The 21,216-nt window shown below is 51.2% G+C and overlaps 2 protein-coding genes across 2 annotated transcripts; one reads left to right on the top strand and one right to left on the bottom strand.

Moving 5' to 3' along the window:
* Window positions 1-285: 285 nt before the first annotated feature.
* On the bottom strand, window positions 286-7,135 carry LOC125628842 (phospholipase A2 inhibitor and Ly6/PLAUR domain-containing protein-like). The gene is made up of 5 exons (XM_075122811.1): window positions 7,087-7,135; window positions 5,422-5,538; window positions 4,911-5,063; window positions 4,575-4,718; window positions 286-446 (listed from the first exon to the last, which is right to left on the bottom strand). Exons 1-5 carry the CDS (start codon window positions 7,133-7,135, stop codon window positions 286-288), a joined length of 624 nt encoding a protein of 207 aa, XP_074978912.1.
* A 6,520-nt stretch (window positions 7,136-13,655) lies between these two features.
* On the top strand, window positions 13,656-19,640 carry LOC142069965 (phospholipase A2 inhibitor and Ly6/PLAUR domain-containing protein-like). Its single transcript, XM_075122810.1, has 5 exons — window positions 13,656-13,704; window positions 15,211-15,327; window positions 15,686-15,838; window positions 16,031-16,174; window positions 19,480-19,640. Exons 1-5 carry the CDS (start codon window positions 13,656-13,658, stop codon window positions 19,638-19,640), a joined length of 624 nt encoding a protein of 207 aa, XP_074978911.1.
* Window positions 19,641-21,216: the final 1,576 nt, after the last annotated feature.

Below are 21,216 nucleotides of genomic sequence, written 5' to 3'. Positions count from 1 at the left end.
GTATGGTCTGGTGGGTTACAGGGTGGGGTACTGGGAGTCAGGACTCCTGGGTTCTCTTCCTGCCAGCATCACTTGTGCACAGACAGGGGTTGGGGGGGGGAGCCGGTACAGGACGGTCAGGGGACAAGGAGCTTGGGGGGTACTTTCCCCACAACTCGCTTTATTCAGCCAATGCACAAAAGGAATCCGCAATCTCCCCCAAAGAGAAGCAGAAGCCAGTTGCTGCTGAAGGGAGGTGCACTGCAGCCCGGCACGCAGCAGAAGGGGAGGATGCCAGGCCGGGGCTCAGGGCTCCCCGATGCCTCCACCGGCCCTGGGAGCTGGGAAGCACTTGGCCTGGCTCAGGATCTCCGGCACGCCCTGGGTGTATTTCTTCACCAACGCTCTCTTCACGCAGGCGCCAGGGGAGCCACATCCAGCCGCAGTATTCCTCATTTTGATGTGACCTGGACAGGGGGAGAGACGTGATCGGGGGTTCCCAATTCCCCCCCCCCCGCGACCCTCATGAGGTCTCTCACACACTCCCCTCCCAGCAGGACTGCACCCGGCTCTGCAGGCAGAGTGGGGTCTAGTGCTCAGAGCAGGGGGCTGGAACAACATGAGAACAGAAGAGGAATGGCCCTCCTGGGTCACCCCAAAGGTCCATCTAGCCCAGTATCCTCTGGCCAATGCCAGGTGCCCCAGAGGGAGTGAACAGAACAGGGAATCATCCATTGATCCATACCCTGTCGCCCATTCCCAGCTTCTGGCAAACAGAGGCTAGGGCCACCTTCCCTGCCCATCCTGGCTAATAGCCACAGATGGACCTGTCCTCCAGGAACTTCTCTAGTTCCTGTTTGAACCCTGTTATAGTCTGCACCTTCACAACTTCCCCCGGCAATGAGTTCCACAGGTTTCTTGTGCGTTGTGTGAAGCAGTACTTCCTTTGGTTTGTTTTATACCTGCTGCCTGTGGTGACCCCTCGTTCTTATGTTAGGAGGAGTAAATAACACTTCCTTCTTTACTTCCTCCACACGCTTCAACCTTTTTTAGACCTCGATCATATCCCCCCTTAGCCGTTTCATTTCCAAGCGGAAGAGTCCCACTCTTATTAATCTCTCCTCATATGGCAGCCATTCCATCCCCCTCATCATTTTGGTTGGCATTTTCTGAAGCCTTTCCAATTCCAATATATCTTTTTTGAGACAGGGCGACCACATCCGTCCGCAGTGTTCAAGCTGTGGGCGTCCCATGGATTTATATTGAGGCAACACGATCTTGGGGTTAGATCTCTGTCCTATTCTCTGTCCCTTTATGAATGATTCCCAGCATTCTGTTTGCTTTTTTTGACGGCCGCTGCACATGGAGTGGATGATTTCAGAGAACTCTCCACAGTGACTCCAAGATCTTTCTTGAGTGGTAAATTCGACCCATCATTGTGTATGTCTACTTGGGATTACGTTTGCCCATGTGCATTACTTTGCATTTATCAACACTGAATTTCCTCTGCCATTTTGTTGCCCAGTCATCCAGTTCTGAGAGACCCTTTAGTACCTCTTCACAGTCTGCTTTGGACTTCACTATCTTGAGTAGGTTTGTATCTTCTGCAAATTTTGCCACCTCACTATTTACCCTTTTTTCCAGAACATTTCGGAATTTGGTGAATAGCACTGGGCCCAGTGCAGATCCCTGGGGGACTCCCACTATTTACCTCTCTCCCTTCTGAAAACTGACCATTTCTTCCTACCCTTTTTTCCCTATCTTTTAACCAGTTACTGAGCCATGAGACAGGTTTCAGAGTAACAGCTGTGTTAGTCTGTATTCGCAAAAAGAAAAGGAGTACTTGTGGCACCTTAGAGACTAACCAATTTATTTGAGCATGAGCTTTCGTGAGCTACAGCTCACTTCATCGGATGCATACCGTGGAAACTGCAGCAGACTTTATATACACACAGAGATCATGAAACAATACCTCCTCCCACCCCACTGTCCTGCTGGTAATAGCTTATCTAAAGTGATCATCAAGTTGGGCCATTTCCAGCACAAATCCAGGTTTTCTCGCCCTCCACCCCCCCACACAAATTCACTCTCCTGCTGGTGATAGCCCATCCAAAGTGACAACTCTCCACACAATGTGCATGACAATCAAATTGGGCCATTTCCTGCACAAATCCAGGTTCTCTCACCCCCCCACCCCCTCCCAAAAACCACACACACAAACTCACTATCCCGCTGGCAATAGCTAATCCAAAGTGACCACTCTCCCCACAATGCGCATGATAATCAAGGTGGGCCACCCCCAGCACAAATCCAGGCCTTCTCACCCCCCCCCCCCACCTCCATACACACACAAACTCACTCTCCTGCTGGCAATAGCTCATCCAAACTGACCACTCTCAAAGTTTAAATCCAAGTTAAACCAGAACCTCCCGGGGGGAGGGGGGGGAGGAAAAAACAAGGGGAAATAGGCTACCTTGCATAATGACTTAGCCACTCCCAGTCTCTATTTAAGTCTAAATTAATAGTATCCAATTTGCAAATGAATTCCAATTCAGCAGTTTCTCGCTGGAGTCTGGATTTGAAGTTTTTTTGTTTTAAGATAGTGACCTTCATGTCTGTGATTGCGTGACCAGAGAGATTGAAGTGTTCTCCGACTGGTTTTTGAATGTTATAATTCTTGACATCTGATTTGTGTCCATTTATTCTTTTGCGTAGAGACTGTCCAGTTTGACCAATGTAAATGGCAGAGAGGCATTGCTGGCACATGATGGCATAGATCACATTGGTGGATGTGCAGATGGATGTGCAGGCGTTCTGTTATTTTCTTTGTTAGGCCTGTCCTGTAGTAGGTGACTTCTGGGAACTCTTCTGGCTCTATCAATCTGTTTCTTCACTTCCGCAGGTGGGTATTGTAGTTGTAAGAAAGCTTGACAGAAATCTTGTATGTGTTTGTCTCTGTCTGAGGGGTTGGAGCAAATGCGGTTGTATCGCAGAGCTTGGCTGTAGACGATGGATCGTGTGGTGTGGTCAGGGTGAAAGCTGGAGGCATGCAGGTAGGAATAGTGGTCAGTAGGTTTCCGGTATAGGCTGGTGTTTATGTGACCATTGTTTATGAGCACTGTAGTGTCCAGGAAGTGGATCTCTTGTGTGGACTGGACCAGGCTGAGGTTGATGGTGGGATGGAAATTGTTGAAATCATGGTGGAATTCCTCAAGGGCTTCTTTTCCATGGGTCCAGATGATGAAGATGTCATCAATATAGCGCAAGTAGAGTAGGGGCATTAGGGGACGAGAGCTGAGGAAGTGTTGTTCTAAGTCAGCCATAAAAAAGTTGGCATACTGTGGGGCCATGCGGGTACCCACAGCAGTGCCGCTGATCTGAAGGTATACATTGTCCCCAAAAGTAAAATAGTTATGGGTAAGGACAAAGTCACAAAGTTCAGCCACCAGGTTAGCCGTGACATTCATTGTGTGGAGAGTTGTCACTTTGGATGGGCTATCACCAGCAGGAGAGTGAATTTGTGTGGGGGGGGTGGAGGGCGAGAAAACCTGGATTTGTGCTGGAAATGGCCCAACTTGATGATCACTTTAGATAAGCTATTACCAGCAGGACAGTGGGGTGGGAGGAGGTATTGTTTCATATTCTCTGTGTGTATATAAAGTCTGCTGCAGTTTCCACGGTATGCATCTGATGAAGTGACCTGTAGCTCACGAAAGCTCAGGCTCAAATAAATTGGTTAGTCTCTAAGGTGCCACAAGTACTCCTTTTCTTTTTGAGCCATGAGAGGATTTTATCGCATGACAGCTCACTTTGCTTAAGAGCCTTTGGTGAGGGACGCTTTCTGAAAATCTAAGTACACTATATCCATGGGATCCCCCTTGTCCACACGCTTGTTGACCCCTTCAGACAATTCTAGTGGATTGGTGAGGCGTGATTTCCCTTTACCGAAACCATGTTGACCCTTCCCCAACAAATTATGTTCATCTATGTGTCTGACAGTTCTCTTCTTTCCTATAGTTTCAATGAGTTTGCCCAGTACTGAAGTCGGACTTATTGGCCTGCAGCTGCCGGGATCACCTCTGGAGCCCTTTTTAGAAATTGGCGTGTCATCAGCCATCCTCCAGCCAGTTGGAACAGAAGCTGATTTAAATGGTAGGTTACAAACCACAGTTAGTCATTCTGTAATTTGACATTTGAGTTCCTTCCGAACTCTTGGGCGAATCCCATCTGGTCCTGGTGACTTATTACTGTTTAATTTATCAATTTGTTGCAAAAACTCCTGTAATGACTCCTCAATCTGGGACAGTTTCTCAGATTTGTCACCAAAACAGAATGGCTCCGATTTGGGAATCTCCCTCCCAGCCTCAGCCGTGAAGACTGATGCAGAGAATTCATTTAGTTTCTCCGCAGTGGCCTTATCCTCCTTGGGTGCTCCTTTGGCATCTCGGCAAGTAGGACTCCTGGGTTCTCTCTGCAACTCTGCCAGGGGAGTGGAGTCTAGTGGGTCAGAGCAAGGGGGGCTGGGACTGAGCCAGGACACCTGGGCTCCACCTCATGCTCTGTGTTCAGACCCCTCCCACATCTGGAGGACTTACCAAATATAAATATCCCAGATTCCACAACACAATGGTCCTCGGTGCCGGTGCAGGCCAAGACCCCCTTCCCGTTCCAGTGATATGGCCCCACTCTGAGGATCGACGGGCACTGCCGGCCGTTGGGGACGGAGCTCACAGTTGGCACTGAGAACAGTCAGACACACATAGTCAGCCAAGGGTGGGGAGTCACCACACATTGGGCTCAATCCCAGCTCGGGGAAGGGAGTGGGGTCTAGTGGTTAGGGATGGGGGCTTTGGGCTGGCAGCCAGGACTCCTGGGTTCTCTCCAGGCAGGTGTGGCCGGAGCAGGGCTCTAGGTTTGCAGCACACACACACCTGGGATGGCCCCGGTGTTGCAGCCGTCGGTGTCACAGCAGGCGATGTTCGCCCGCACGGTGACATTGTGCGGGTACGTCAGCGAGAAGGGGCCGGGCTCACAGTTCTTGGGCTCCAGGCACGATTTACCCGTGTAGGACATGGAGGATCCCTCTGTGGAAGAGAAATAGAGCATCACCTCTGAACTCCCCAATGGACCCCCAGCTGCTCCATCCTCCCCTTTTGTTCCATCCACCCCACCCCCAACTAATCTCATCTCCCCACCCCCCGTGATAAAATCCTCTCTTCTGTCTGATCCAGGCCCCACAGCCACCCACTGCAATACCCCATCTCCTCCCATCCCCCGTCAATGACATTATCATTCCAGACTGAGCAGTCCCTGCTCCTGGAGAGGAGCGGAGACTATTGGTTAGAGTAGGGGGAGGGGCTGGGAGCCAGGATTCCTGGGTTTGACCCGTGGCTTCAGGAGGACAATGGTGTCTACACTTAGTAGAAATCTTCTTTCACTCACCCAGCCTGATCTCTGCCACGACGGTGACGCAGGTCCCTTCCCAGGGGGCGCAGGGCTGCAGGGGGCCGGAGCACGATTGCTCTCTGGACGCACACACCTCGCATTGCAGAGCGCTCCCTGGAGGTTGGAAAAATCCATTCTCAGTACAAACCCCAGCTCCACACCCTTCCTCAGGCAGTGCCTGTGGACGAAATACCACCAGCAACCAAGAGGTGGCGCTGTGGGAGTTGTTACCACCAATGCCTCCTCACTGAACGTGTGGGCAGGCAGAACTTGGAGAAATGCCACCTGCTTTTGCAGCAGTTCTGCCCAGTTCCATTTAACTCTCCGGATGGGGAAAGGCATCTTGCTAGCTGGTCATTTGTATCTTACTCAAAACCACAGACAAGTCTGTTTGCTGCCTGAGTGTCTGTGGCTAGAATACATTTTCAGCTGCTGACGTGGCTATCTGGGGTGCAGCTTGTGCCTGTGAACAAACCCCACACGTCTGTGTAGACAGAAAAACAAGAATTCGGCTGCTCTGAAGAGGGGTTTCTGCCTGGCTTTGCAGTGAACCTTTCACACACACACACACACCCCGCCGTAACTCTCTGCTCCAGGCCTCTGCCTCTCAGAGTTACATCAGCTCAGCCACACTCGACTTCAGCCCACTTTTCATCGCTGATCCTGCCAATTCTCTTCTTCAGAATACGATTGACGCTTGTTAAGCCTCTGGATAGATGGCTGTGCACCTCCAGCTAGCGATCCCAGGAGCATCAACTCTTTCCTCTCCAGAGCGTGGGGGCCGTTAAATTCATTACGTGGGCATAAGGTAGTCTTAAGAAAGAAAGAAAGAGAGAAAGAAAGAAAGAAAGAAAGAAAGAAAGAAAGAAAGAAAGAAAGATTTTCCCACTTTGGTTTTTTTAGAGCATTCATGTGGAAACATCAATTAAACCTCAGAACACCTTCCCCGCCCCTTCTATGTCCCTAGATGGTTGCAAAGTTATATTATCCCTATCAAAGAAATATGGAAACTGAGGTAGAAAAAAGATGTGTTCAATTCAGGGTTAGAACCAAGAAAACAGCTGAGAAGTCCTCACTCCTGACTCCCAGCCCACTCTAACCCACGAGATCCCACGGCTCTTTCAGAGCCACGGAGAGAGCCCGGGAGTCCTGATTTGCAGCCATCTCTGCTCAAACTCACTACACCCCAGCCCGCTTCTACAGCTGGGGAATGAGCCCAGAAGTCCTGGCTCCCAGCCCCTACCCGTTGCAGCCCCATTCCCCTTTCAAAGCCAGGGAATGAAGCCAGGAGTCCTGGCAGGAATCTCAGCGCTGACAGGCAGGGGAACATTTCTAGGCAGGATGACATGTGGACGGGGGTGCTGCTCCTCATCCGGATGACCCCAAACTCGGGCGAGAGCTGGAGGAGGAACGAGAAGAAGGAAGGACAGACGGACTCACACTCGCTGGCCAGGCCCCTAGCGTGGGTTGTGGGAGTCCCAGGCTCCAATCCCTGCTCTCCCCGAGTCAGCCAGGGGACGTGGCTCCGGGTTTTCCTCTTGCTGGTTTTACCCACAAATTCCATCCTGACCCCAGAATCCACCATCAACAGCAGCACGTTCCCCAAGTGAATTCCCGACCCCACCACCCGGCTCCCTGTGCCTGGGGACGGACGGGACTCACCTGTGGCCAGGAGAGTGGACAGCAGACAGAGGGGCAGAGCCACCCACATGGTGCCTGGATGTTAGCTGCAGTGAGCAGAACAGCAAGGAAGCATCTGGCTATGGTTTTATCCGGCAGGTTGGCAAATACCTGCTCCCTTGGGGATGGGCTGGGGCTGCCCCATGACATCCTGGTGGACCCGGAGATGGGAGATTTCACAACCCTGCACGTGACTTTGGCTGATCAGGTGATGCAATGTGTGTTGAGGCCAATTCCCTTTTGCGTGAGTGGAGATCGGTGGTTCTCAGCCAGGGGTCTGTGTACTCCAGGGGTACACACAGGTCTTCCAGGGGGTACATCATCTTATCTTGATGTTTGCCTCATTTTACAACAGGCCAGATATAAAGCACTAGTGAAGTCAGTACGAGCTAAAATTTCCTGACACAATGACGTGTTTGTGCAGCTCTATGTACGATCCACTGAAATGTAAGAACAATATTTATATCCCAGTGGAGTTATCTTATAATTACACAGTGGAACTGAGAAAGGAAGCTATTTGTCAATCACAATGTGGCCGTAACACTTGTGGCTGCAAGGGGGTGGGTGGACTGGGACAGGACTGTGGGTGGAACCGGGGCAGGGCCACGGGGGAAGGGGCAGAACAGGGGTGGGACTGCAGGCAGAAGGGGCGGGCGGGCCCCAGGGCCTGCACAGCCCAGCCTTCCCGGCTTCTCGCTGGCCACCATGAGCCTGAAGTAGCAACCGCCGCCGATGGAAGAAAAAGAGACGTCCACCATGCAGCATGCGGCCAGCTGCTCCCCAGGGCCGGGAAGCTGAGCTCTCACCGCTGTGACCTGCCCTGGGGTCCCGGTTGCTGTCCTGTGGATGCCGTCCCTCCCCTCGACCTCCAACCTAGACCTCCCCCACTGCAACTGGAGACCATTGCTCGTCGTTCTGTCATCTGCCACCACTGAGAACAGCCGAGCTCCATCCCCTTTGGGACCCCCCTCAGGTAGTTGAAGGTGCTATCAAATTCCCCCTCACTCTTCTCTTCTGCAGACGAAAGAAGCCCAGTTCCCTCAGCCTCCCCTCCTAAGTCACGTGCTCCAGCCCCCTAACATTTTCGTTGCCCTCCGCTGGACTCTCTCCAATTTTTCCACATCCCTTCTGTAGTGGGGGGCCCAAAACTGGACCCAGTACTCCAGATGTGGCCTCACCAGTGCCGAATAGAGGGGAATAATCACTTCCCTCCATCTGCTGGCAACGCTCCTACTGATGCAGCTCAAAATGCCGTTGGCCTTCTTGGCAACAAGGCCACCCTGCTGACTCATAGCCAGCTTCTCATCCACTGTAATCCCCAGGTCCTTCTCTGAGGAAAGGTTGGCAAATACCTGCCCCCTGCGGGATCGGCTGGGGCTGCCCCGTGACATCCTGGTGTGACCGGAGATGGGAGATTTCACAACCCTGCATGGGACACTGGCTGATCAGGTGATGCCAATGTGTCTTGAGGCCAATTTCCTTGTGCATTTGTGGAGAGCAGTGGTTCTCAGCCAGGGGTCCGTGTACCCCAGGGGTACACACAGGTCTTCCAGGGTGGTACATCAGCTCATCTTGATGTTTGCCTCATTTTACAACAGGCCAGATAAAAAGCACGAGTGAAGTCAGTACGAGCTAAAATTTCCGGACACAGTGGCTTGTTTGTGCAGCTCTATGTACTATCCACTGAACTGTAAGACCAATATTTATATCCCAGTGGAGTTATCTTATAATTACACAGTGGAAATGAGAAAGGAAGCTATTTGTCAGTCACAGTGTGGCCGTGACACTTTTATATATTTTTAGAAGAACATAAGAAAGGACCTGTCATAAATATAAAGGGAAGGGGAACCACCTTTCTGTCCCTGGTGCTCTAAAATCCCTCATGGCCAGTGGCAAAACACTTTCACCTGTTGTCATAAATATAAAGGGAAGTGTAAACCCCTTTATAATCCCTCCTGTCCAGAGGAAAAATCCTCTCACCTGTAAAGGGTTAAGAAGCTAAAGGTAACCTCGCTGGCACCTACCCAAAATGACCAATGAGGAGATAAGATGCTTTCAAAAGCTGGGAGGAGGGAGAAAAACAAAGGGTTTGTGTTTGTCTGTGTGATGCTTTTGCTGGAGACAGACCAGGAATGGACTCTTAGAACTTAGTAAGTAATCTAGCTAGGTGTGTGTTAGATTATGATTCTTTACATGGCTGAGAAAATAGCTGTGCTGCATAGAATGGATATTCCTGTCTGTGTGTCTTTTTGTAACTTAAGGTTTTGCCAAGAGGGATTCTCTCTCTTTTGAATCTAATTCCCCTGTAAGGTATTTGCCATCCTGATTTTACAGAGGTGATTCTTTTCTACTTCTATTAAAAGTCTTCTTGTAAGGAAACTCAATGCTTTTTCATTGTTCTAAGATCCAAGGGTTTGGGTCTGTGGTCACCTATGCAAATTGTTGAGGATTTTTACCAAACCTTCCCCAGGAAGTGGGGTGCAAGAGTTGGGAGGATTTTGGGGGGAAAGACGTGTCCAAACTATGTTTCCCAGTTAACCCAGTTAAAGTTTGGTGGTGGCAGTAGAAATCTAGGGGCAAAGGACAAAATTAATTTGTACTTTGGGGAAGTTTTCACCTAAGCTGGTAAAAGTAAGCTTAGGAGGTTTTCATGCAGGTCCCCACATCTGTACCCTAGAGTTCAGAGTGGGGAAGGAACCTTGGCAGGTGTGTAGGGAGATGGATGGACAGGCGTGAAGGCGGATGGATGGATGGACAGACAGTCTCTTAGGGGAATGGATGGATGGGTGTGGGGTGGGAAGGGTGGACGTGTAGGAGGATGGACGGACAGAAGGATGGGTGTTGTCAGGGAGTCCCCGGGCGATGCTCTGGAGCTGCTCCCTACGAAGCCAGGCAGGACTCTGGGGAAGTCTCCTCTCTGGGAGCAGCCTGTCTGCAGGACACACAGCTCACCCGGCTTCCACCTTCCTGGGTCTGATCTCGGAGCATTCAGCCTCCTTTGCCATTCCACGCGCTTCCCACAGCGAGTCCACCCAGGCAGGTTCCTGGGGAAGCCAGAGGGTCCTGCCCCCCAACTCCACAGTCAGACGGGACGATCAGCCAGCCAGTAAAACAGAGGTTTATTAGACAACAGGAACATGCTCTAAAACAGAGCTTGTGGGTGCAGAGAACAGGACCCCTCAGCCAGGTCCATTTTGGGGGGCAGTGAGCCAGACAACCCCGTCTGCACTTCACTCCACTCCCCAGCCAGCCCCAAACTGAAACTCCCTCCAGCCCCACCTCCTCTGGGCTTTCCCCTTTCCCGGGCCAGGAGATCACCTGATTCCTTTGTTCTCCAACCCTTTAGCTCTCACCTTGCAGGGGGGAAGGGCCCAGGCCATCAGTGGCCAGGAAACAGGGTGTCGGCCATTCTCTGTCTCCAGACCCCTGCACACACCTGCCCTCTCGGGCTCTGCAAGGATCATACACCCTTATCCCACCACCTAGATACTTAAGAACTGCCTAGGAGAAACTGAGGCACCCCCACACTATTCAGAGGAAACATTAAGAACGCTTCCACTTCCTCACAGGTGTGTCGGGATGGATAGAGGGGCGGCCCTGCACAACGGGGTGGTGGGACGATAAGTTGTCTGGAGGGTTCTTTGGGAGGTAGGTGGGGCTTTGGGTGACCCTGGGTAAGAGGGTGTGGTCTGGGGTTGTCCCTTCTGGTCTCCGCTCCAACTGCGACCAGTTTTCTTCTTCTCTGCCACCTGCACCCATCTGGCTCCGATCTCTCCTGCCTCGATTACAGTTTTGGGCTTCCCTTCTAGGATATATCTTTCTATTTCCTCAGGAACACCCTCTAAGAATTGTTCCATTTGCAGTAGGAAGGGCAAATTTACTGGAGATTCAACACTTGCTGCTGATATCCAGGCATCCCAGTGATTCACAATGTGGTAGGCATGTCGGGTAAATGACACGTCTGGTTTCCACCTTAGGGCTCTGAATCTCCGACGAGAATGCTTGGGTGTTATCCCCATTCTGACTCTCGCCTTGGATTTGAACAGTTCATACTCGTTCATGTGTGCTTTAGGCATTTCAGCCGCCACCTCAGCTAATTGTCCACTGAGCTGCGGCCTCAGCTCTACCATGTATTGGTCTGTAGGGATGCTGTACCCAAGGCAGGCCCTTTTGAACTTTTCTAAGAAGGCCTCGGTATCATCGCCTGCCTTGTAGGTGGGGAACTTTCTGGGATGGGAAGTGCTACCTGGAGAAGGATTGCTAGGGTTTGTTGGTATATTCTGCTGAGTCTTTACTTGCTCCATCTCCAGTTCATGCTTCCTCTCTTTTTCCTTCTCCTCCTCCACATGCTTCCTTGCCTCCATTTCCCTCCTGTGGGCAGCCTCCTGTACCTCCTTCTCCAGCCGCATGAGTTCTATCTGTCTTTCACGTTCCTTTTGTTTTTCCTCAGCCTGAAATCTGGCTAATTCCAGCTTTTGTTGAGCCGTGGATTCTGTCATCCTAACCTCTCTGTTTTTAACCAACTTTTCACCGGAGGTTTGGAAATAAGCAAACAAAACTTGGCTGTAAAATTTTGCTGTGCTGGAATAGGATACCTATTCTCTGATAGTGATTGTCAGCCTACAGAAAAAGACAATTCCCTTTGTCTCTGCTCTGGCCCCAAATCAAAGCAAAAAACCTCCAACTACTTAGAAACCTGCTTATCAGCAGCCCCAAAGGAAAAAAAATTTCGTGTTCAAATCTGTGCTCCTTCGAAAAAAAAAATCAAAATCCTAAAAAAAAAAAACCCCTGCCACTTTTGTCTCCAGGCAAATGGGTGGAACACCCCCCCCCCCTCCCATTTAGTTTTAGGGGGGAAAAAACCTCAGGTTTTCGAAGACTGTGAATTTCCCTGCAGGAGATTAACTACTCTGTCTCCAGGCAAAGAAAACCTGCAATTCACAAAGATAATCCCCTTTTGTCTCTGCTCTGGCCCCAAAGCAGAGAAAAAACTAGTTGCTTTCAGTTGGACCTCCTTTCCAGCAGCCCCAAAGGAAAAAAAATATTTCCTTTTTAAAATCCGTTTTTCTGGTTCAAAAATATCTCAAATTGATCTCAAAATGATTTCAGGTTAATCCCACCACTCTGTCACCATGTCAAGGTTCCTTCCCACTCTGAACTCTAGGGTACAGATGTGGGGACCTGCATGAAAACCTCCTAAGCTTACTTTCATCAGCTTAGGTGAAAACTTCCCCAAGGTACAAATTAATTTTGTCCTTTGCCCCTAGATTTCCACTGCCACCACCAAACTTTAACTGGGTTTACTGGGAAACGTAGTTTGGACACGCCTTTCCCCCCAAATCCTCCCAACCCTTGCACCCCACTTCCTGGGGAAGGTTTGGTACAAATCCTCACCAATTTGCATAGGTGACCACAGACCCAAACCCTTGGATCTTAGGACAATGAAAAAGCATTCAGTTTCCTTACAAGAAGACTTTTAATAGAAGTAGAAAAGAATCACCTCTGTAAAATCAGGATGGCAAATACCTTACAGGGGAATTAGATTCAAAACAGAGAGAATCCCTCTAGGCAAAACCTTAAGTTAAAAAAAGACACACACAGACAGGAATATCCATTCTATGCAGCACAGCTATTTTCTCAGCCATTTAAAGAAATCATAATCTAACACATACCTAGCTAGATTACTTACTAAATTCTAAGAGTCCATTCCTGTTCTGTCCCCGGCAAAAGCATCACACAGACCCTTTGTTTTTCTCCCTCCTCCCAGCTTTTGAAAGTATCTTATCTCCTCATTGGTCATTTTGGTCAGGTGCCAGCGAGGTTACCTTTAGCTTCTTAACCCTTTACAGGTGAGAGGATTTTTCCTCTGGAGAGGAGGGATTATGAAGGAGTTTACCCTTCCCTTTCTATTTATGACAACAAGTGAAAGTGTTTTGCCACTGGCCATGGGGGATTTTATAGCACCGGGGACAGAAAGGTGGTTCCCCTTCCCTTTATATTTATGACAGGTCCTTTCTTATGTTATTATAAAAATACATAAGTGTTACGGCCACATTGTGACTGACAAATAGCTTCCTTTCTCAGTTCCCCCGTGTAATTATAAGATAACTCCACTGGGATATAAATCTTGTTCTTACAGTTCAGTGGATAGTACATAGAGCTGCAGAAACAAGTCATTGTGTCAGGAAATTTTAGCTCGTACTGACTTCACTCGTGCTTTATATCTGGCCTGTTGTAAAATGAGGCAAACATCAAGATAAGCTGATGTACCCCCTGAAGACTTGTGTGTACCCCTGGAGTACACGGACCCCTGGCTGAGAACCACTGATCTCCACTAAAGCACAAGGGAATTGGCCTCAAGACACATTGCATCACCTGATCAGCCAATGTCACATGCAGGGCTGTGAAATCTCTCATCTCCGGGTGCACCAGGATGTCATGGGGCAGCCCCAGCCCATCCCCCAGGGGGCAGGTATTTGCCAACCTGCCGGATAAAACCGCAGCCAGATGCTTCCTCACTGTTCTGTCACTGCAGCTAACATCCAGGCACCATGTGGGTGGCTCTGCCCCTCTGCCTGCTGTCCGCTCTCCTGGCCACAGGTGAGTCCCGTCCGTCCCCGGGCACAGGGAGCCAGGTGGTGGGGTCGAGAATTCACTTGGGGAACGTGCCGCTGTGGATGGCGGATTCTGGGGTCAGGATGGAATTTGTGGGTAAAACCAGCAAGAGGAAAACCCGGTGCCACGTCCCCCGGCTGACTCAGGGAGAGCAGGGATTGGAGTCTGGGACTCCCACAGCCCATGCTAGGGGCCTGGCCAGCGGGTCTGAGTCCGTCTGTCCTTCCTTCTTCTCATTCCTCCTCCACCTCTCGCCCGAGCTTGGGGTCATCCCGATGAGGAGCAGCACCCCCGTCCACATGTCATCCTGCCTAGAAATGTTCCCCTGCCTGTCAGTGCTGAGATTCCTGCCAGGACTCCTGGGTTCATTCTCCGGGTTTGAAAGGGGAATGGGGGTGCAACGGGTGGGGGCTGGGAGCCAGGACTTCTGGGCTCATTCCCCAGCTGTAGAAGCGGGCTGGGGTGTAGTGAGTTTGAGCAGAGATGGCTGCAAATCAGGACTCCCGGGCTCTGTCCGTGGCTCTGAAAGAGGCGTGGGATCTCGTGGGTTAGAGTGGGCTGGGAGTCAGAAGTGAGGAGTTCTCAGCTGTCTTCTTGGTTCTAACCCTGAACTGAACACATCTTTTTTCTACCTCAGTTTCCATATTTCTTTGATAGGGATAATATAACTTTCCAACCATCTAGGGACATAGAAGGGGCGGGGAAGGTGTTCTGAGGTTTAATTGATGTTTCCACATGAATGCTCTAAAAAAAACAAAGTGGGAAAATCTTCCTTTCTTTCTTTCTTAAAACTACCTTATGCTCACGTAATGAATTTAAAAGCCCCCACGCTCTGGAGAGGAAAGAGATGATGCTCCTGGGATCGCTGGCTGGAGACGAACAGCCATCAATCCAAAGGTTTAACAAGCCTCAATCGTATTCTGAAGAAGAGAATTGGCAGGATCAGCGATGAAAAGTGGGCTGAAGTCGAGTGTGGCTGAGCTGATGTAACTCTGAGAGGCAGAGGCCTGGAGCAGAGAGTGACGGCGGGGTGTGTGTGTGTGTGTGAGAAAGGTTCACCACAAAGCCAGGCAGAAACCCCTCTTCAGAACAGCCGAATTCTTGTTTTTCTGTCTACACAGACGTGTGGGGTTTGTTCGCAGGCACAAGCTGCACCCCAGATAGCCACGTCAGCAGCTGAAAATGTATTCTAGCCACAGACACTCAGGCAGCAAACAGACTTGTCTGTGGTTTTGAGTAAGATACAAATGACCAGCTAGGAAGATGCCTTTCCCCATCCGGAGAGTTAAATGGAACTGGGCAGAACTGCTGCAAAAGCAGGTGGCATTTCTCCACGATCTGCCGGCCCACACGTTCAGTGAGGAGGCATTGGTGGTTACAACTCCCACAGCGCCACCTCTTGGTTGCTGGTGGTATTTCGCCCACGGGCACTGCCTGAGGAGGGGTGTGGAGCTGGGGTTTGTACTGAGAATGGATTTTTCCAACCTCCAGGGAGCGCTCTGCAATGCGAGGTGTGTGCGTCCAGAGAGCAATCGTGCTCCGGCCCCCTGCAGCCCTGCGCCCCCTGGGAAGGGACCTGCATCACCGTCGTGGCAGAGATCAGGCTGGGTGAGTGAAAGAAGATTTCTACTAAGTGTAGACACCATTGTCCTCCTGAAGCCAGGGGTCGAACCCAGGAATCCTGGCTCCCAGCCCGTCCCCCTACTCTAACCAATAGTCTCCTCTGCTCTCCAGGAGTAGGGACTGCTCAGTCTGGAATGATAATGTCATTGACGGGGGATGGGATGAGATGGGGTATTGCAGTGGGTGGCTGTGGGGCCTGGATCAGACAGAAGAGAGGGTTTTATCGTGGGGGGTGGGGAAATGAGATTAGTTGGGGGTGGGGTGGATGGAACAAAAGGGGAGGATGGAGCGGCTGGGGGTCCATTGGGGAGCTCAGAGGTGATGCTCTGTTTCCCTTCCACAGAGGGAAACTCCTTCTCCTACACAGGTAAATCGTGCCTGGAGCCCAAGAATTGTGAGCCCGGCCCCTTCTCGCTGACCTTCCCGCACAATGTCACCGCGCGGGCGAACATCGCCTGCTGTGACACCGACGGCTGCAACGCCGGGGCCATCCCAGGTGCGTGTCTGCTGCAAACCTAGAGCCCTGCTCCAGCCACACCTGCCTGGAGAGAACCCAGGAGTCCTGGCTCCCAGCCCAAAGCTCCCATTCCTAACCACTAGACCCCACTCTCTTCCCCGAGCTGGGATTGAGCCCAATGTGTGGTGACTCCCCACCCTTGGCTGACTGTGTGTGTCTGACTTTTCTCAGTGCCAACTGTGAGCTCCGTCCCCAACGGCCGGCAGTGCCCGTCGTTCCTCAGAGTGGGGCCACATCACTGGAACAGGAAGGAGCTCTTGGCCTGCACCGGCACCGAGGACTATTGTGTTATGGAATCTGGGATAGTAACATGGGGTAAGTCCTCCAGATGCGGGCGGGGTCTGAACACAGAGTATGAGATGGAGCCCAGGTGTCCTGGCTCAGTCCCAGACCCCCTTGCTCTGACCCACTAGACTCCACTCCCCTGGCAGAGTTGCAGAGAGAACCCAGGAGTCCTACTTGCTGAGATGCCAAAGGAGCACCCAAGGAGGATAAGGCCACTGCGGAGAAACTAAATGAATTCTCTGCATCAGTCTTCACGGCTGAGGATGGGAGGGAGATTCCCAAATCGGAGCCATTCTGTTTTGGTGACAAATCTGAGGAACTGTCCCAGATTGAGGAGTCATTACAGGAGTTTTTGCAACAAATTGATAAATTAAACAGTGATAAGTCACCAGGACCAGATGGGATTCGCCCAAGAGTTCGGAAGGAACTCAAATGTCAAATAACAGAACTACTAACTGTGGTTTGTAACCTACCATTTAAATCAGCTTCTGTCTCAACTGGCTGGAGGACAGCTAATGACACGCCTGTTTCAAAAAAGGGCTTGTTAGCCGATGGCCAAGGATGTTTGGTGAGGTGCCAGCTATGCCCGTTTATACCATCCGTGACTTTAACCACTAGGACGCACTGTCCCTTCGCGGCGGGCAGCCCGGGCTAGGCTGACGGATGCCCCAAGGTCCTAACCACCCGTGACTTTAACTGCTAGAGCTCAGAGCTCCTTCGCAGCGGGCAGCCAGGATTGACTGACAGGTGCCCCAAGAGTTTGCCCCGTGGAGGCGGCACAACTCAAAGCTAGGCTCTTAGTACTCTCACTTAATGGCCAGGCTTTAGAGCCAAAATGGCTGAGGTTCTTTCATTGTGTTGGCTGCTTTACAGTAAACCAGAGAAAACAAGTCAGGCTTATGCACAAATGGTTCCCAAAATTTATGAAGCTAGATTCTAATCATGTGGTTACAAAATTGCTAGTGCCTACTTATTTAAATGTAGAGATGTTACACACACAAACAGGTTACAAAACTGAAGCCACAATCCCAAAGAAAGAAAACAAAGTACAGAGCTCTATTTCAAAATATGTGTACACTAAAGATAGGAGATCAGGTGTGGGTGCTTCTTACCCTCCTTGCATCTCTCGATTCCAGCGGTGCCAAGCCAGGATCGGTCACTCAATTCCACGGAAAGACGAATAAGGGACAAGGCTTAGGGACCCTCTTAGCTGCAGAAGCCTTGGGAGGCTGTCACTTATCTAACCAGCAGATAGATAGTGAAAAGCACTCCAAAACCATGGTGCTGTAGGTCCCCTACTTATACCTCTGTACTCCTTTATTCTCTTTCTCCTTTCTTCTGCCAAATTAGGGCTGGTCTGTCTGGGTGACGCCAAATTTCGCAAGAGTAGTTTACACTTGCAAGGGAGAGAAACAATAAGTGTCGACAACTGGACATTTCTTTTATCAGGGTAAATATTTTCCCACCTCGGATGTTGGGGTGTGTGCATCACGCTATTTAGTAGGGGCTAAGAGCCATGTCTGTCACAGGGCCTCTGCCTGCTGTGAGCTTAATCATTGTATCTGTTCCCAGAGGCACATTGTAGCAGCACACCTGTGCTTTTCACTGCTTCAAAGGCTGTGCTGGAATATATGTTAAGTGCCCTGTTCTGGCTTCCTCCTGTGTTTCCAGCAATGCTGGTCTGAGGGGGCGGGGGGGGGGGGGGGGGCTGGCTGTCTGGCTACAGGGCTCCAGAGGTGATCCCGGCAACTACAGGCCAATAAGTCTGACTTCAGTACAGGGCAAACTCATTGAAACTATAGGAAAGAAGAGAACTGTCAGTCACATAGATGAACATAATTAGTTGTGGAAGGGTCAACATGGTTTCGGTAAAGGGAAATCACGCCTCACCAGTGTACGAGAATTCTCTGAGGGGGTCAACAAGAGTGTGGACAAGGGTGATCCCATGGATATAGTGTACTTAGATTTTCAGAAAGCGTCCCTCACCAAAGGCTCTTAAGCAAAGTGAGCTGTCATGGGATAAAATCCTCTCATGGCTCAGTAACTGGTTATAAAGATAGGGAAAAAAGGGTCAGAAGAAATGGTCAGTTTTCAGAAGGGAGAGAGGTAAATAGTGGGAGTCCCCCAGGGATCTGCACTGGGCCCAGTGCTATTCACCAATTTCCGAAATGTTCTGGAAAAAAGGGTAAATAGTGAGGTGGCAAAATTTGCAGAAAATACAAACCTACTCAAGATAGCAAAGTCCAAAGCAGACTGTGAAGAGGTACTAAAGGGTCTCTCAGAACTGGGTGACTGGGCAACAAAATGGCAGAGGAAATTCAGTGTTGATAAATGCAAAGTAATGCACATGGGCAAACGTAATCCCAAGTAGACATACACAATGATGGGTCGAATTTACCACTCAAGAAAGATCTTGGAGTCACTGTGGAGAGTTCTCTGAAATCATCCACTCCATGTGCAGCGGCCGTCAAAAAAGCAAACAGAATGCTGGGAATCATTCATAAAGGGACAGAGAATAGGACAGAGATCTAACCCCAAAGATCGTGTTGCCTCAATATAAATCCATGGGACGCCCACAGCTTGAACACTGCGGACGGATGTGGTCGCCCTGTCTCAAAAAAGATCTATTGGAATTGGAAAGGCTTCAGAAAATGCCAACCAAAATGATGAGGGGGATGGAATGGCTGCCATATGAGGAGAGATTAATAAGAGTGAGACTCTTCAGCTTGGAAATGAAACGGCTAAGGGGGGATATGATCGAGGTCTAAAGAAGGTTGAAGCGTGTGGACGAAGTAAAGAAGGAAGTGTTATTTACTCCTCCTAACATAAGAAGGAGGGGTCTCCACAGGCAGCAGGTATAAAACAAACCAAAGGAAGTACTGCTTCACACAACGCACAAGAAACCTGTGGAACTCATTGCCGGGGGAAGTTGTGAAGGCGCAGACTATAACAGGGTTCAAACAGGAATTAGAGAAGTTCCTGGAGGACAGGTCCATCTGTGGCTATTAGCCAGGATGGGCAGGGAAGGTGGCCCTAGCCTCTGTTTGCCAGGAGCTGGGAATGGGCGACAGGGGATGGATCACTGGATGATTCCCTGTTCTGTTCATTCCCTCTGGGGCACCTGGCATTGGCCAGAGGATACTGGGCTAGATGGACCTTTGGGGTGACCCAGGAGGGCCATTCCTCTGTTATGTTCTCACGTTGTTCCAGGCCCCCTGCTCTGAGCACTAGACCCCAGTCTGCCTGCAGAGCCGGGTGCAGTCCTGCTGGGAGGGACCTCATGTGGGTTGGGGGGGGGAATTGGGAGCCCCTGATCACGTCTCTCCCCTGTCCAGGTGACATCAAACTGAGGAAGATTGTGGCTGGATGTGGCTCCCCTGGCGCCTGCATGAAGAGAGCGTTTTTGAAGAAATATGCCCAGGGCGTGCCGGAGATCCTGAGCCAGGCCAAGTGCTTCCCAGCTCCCAGGGCCCGTGGAGGCATCGGGGAGCCCTGAGCCCCGGCCTGGCATCCTCCCCTTCTGCTGCGTGCCGGGCTGCAGTGCACCTCCCTTCAGCAGCCACTGGCTGCTGCTTCTCTTTGGGGGAGATTGCGGGTTCCTTTTGTGCATTGGCTGAATAAAGCGAGTTGTGGGGAAAGTACCCACCTAGCTCCTTGTCCCCTGACCGTCCCGTACCGGGCCCCACCCCGCCCCTATCTGTGCACAAGTGATGCTGGCAGGAAGGGAACCCGGGAGTCCTGACTCCCAGTACCCCACCCTGTAACCCACCAGACCATACTCCCTTCTGAAAGCCAGGGATAGAGCCCAGGAGTCCTGGCTCCCAAGACCCCTGCTCTAACCACTGGACCCCTCTCCCCTTGCAGGGCCAGGGAATGGAACCCAGGAGTCCTGCCTAGACCCCCTCCCCCAAGGCAAGGCCCATGGCCTCTGGAAAGGCACTGGCTGGCTGAGCTCCCCTGGGGAAGGAGGGCTGTGGGAAGGAGAGGCCATGGCTCACCCAGCTGTCCAGGCGGGTGGGAACGCCCTGGAGGGGAGAAATGTCCTTCTAGGTTGATTTTGCAGGGCTCAGTTCGTCCCGCTCTCTGGGGCGGCTCCACTGGGAGTGCCGGGCTCAGGGAAGGTGTCAGGAAACAGGGCAGATCCCCCCAACCGGTGGTGCTCTGTGAGCAGATTTCACCCAGTGTGAACTCCTGGATCGCTGCCCCCATCTGACCCCGGAGTCACAGCCAGTCCCCTCAGATACTCTCAGACAAGCCGGACTTTGTGAGGAAAGGTCACGTACACCCCAAACCAGACCACCCAGGTTGTTCCCAGCCCCAGGAGACCGGTCACTTACCCCAGAGCCACGGGACCCCAGATCCTCCACCAAAGGCAACCCTGGAGCCAGGTCTGTAGGAAACTCGCTAAAGGTTCGTGAGCTAAGGAAAGGGAATGAGGGTCACAAGGGGTTAAAGGCGGTAAAATTCATGCCCAGATGAGTTGCAGTCTGTAATTCCAAACGGTGGCGGTGATGGAAGAACCTGCCATTCTCCCAAGTCTTTTCAGGTGCCCCCAGACCGTCTCCGGGGATCCCCGCTTTGCATCTGGTTCTGGTCCCTGTAAGAGTCCAGCCAGCGCAGCGAGGCAGGATCCTTCCCTGAATCCATCCTTACAGCTTCTTCTCCCAGAGAACAAGCTGGCAGGGCCCCCACCCACGTAGGCTTTGCCTTCGATGAGGGAGGGAGGAACGCGGCAGTCAGCACACACGATGGCCCCTGCCTTTGGACTCAGCACTTTCCTGGTCCTAAAGTTCCTCCTTAGCATCCCTCCACCGTCTCTGCTGGGTCAGTGAGTCCCAGGGCTGTGCTCAGGGTGAATGGTTGTTACTCCGCGAAAACAGCAGACGGGGAAGGGAAAACCATACCACGGCCCATTGGTTTTCATGAAATTGAAACTCCAAACACACTGTTCTACCTTCGCCATGCCTTTGATCTAGGCCAGGGGCTCTCGACATTTCCAGACAGCTATACCCATTGTGGCAGTCTGATGTGTCTTGCATAGCCCAAGTTTCCCCTCACTTAAAACTACTTGC

Source organism: Caretta caretta, chromosome 24, assembly GCF_965140235.1.
Source record: "Caretta caretta isolate rCarCar2 chromosome 24, rCarCar1.hap1, whole genome shotgun sequence".
In the NCBI taxonomy this organism is placed as follows: Eukaryota; Metazoa; Chordata; order Testudines; family Cheloniidae; genus Caretta; species Caretta caretta.
Note: the sequence above shows the minus strand (reverse complement) of the source record. Positions and strands in the feature narration are given on the sequence as shown.

Bases quoted from the DNA above. Each gene is read 5' to 3' on its own strand.
- LOC125628842 (XM_075122811.1), bottom strand. From the start codon at position 7,135: ATGTGGGTGGCTCTGCCCCTCTGTCTGCTGTCCACTCTCCTGGCCACA. The intron at 5,539-7,086 runs GTGAGTCCCGTC...TCCAACCTCCAG, and splicing joins GTCCACTCTCCTGGCCACAG to GGAGCGCTCTGCAATGCGAG. The intron at 447-4,574 runs GTAAGTCCTCCA...CCCCCTGTCCAG, and splicing joins ATCTGGGATATTTATATTTG to GTCACATCAAAATGAGGAAT.
- LOC142069965 (XM_075122810.1), top strand. From the start codon at position 13,656: ATGTGGGTGGCTCTGCCCCTCTGCCTGCTGTCCGCTCTCCTGGCCACA. The intron at 13,705-15,210 runs GTGAGTCCCGTC...TCCAACCTCCAG, and splicing joins GTCCGCTCTCCTGGCCACAG to GGAGCGCTCTGCAATGCGAG. The intron at 16,175-19,479 runs GTAAGTCCTCCA...TCCCCTGTCCAG, and splicing joins ATCTGGGATAGTAACATGGG to GTGACATCAAACTGAGGAAG.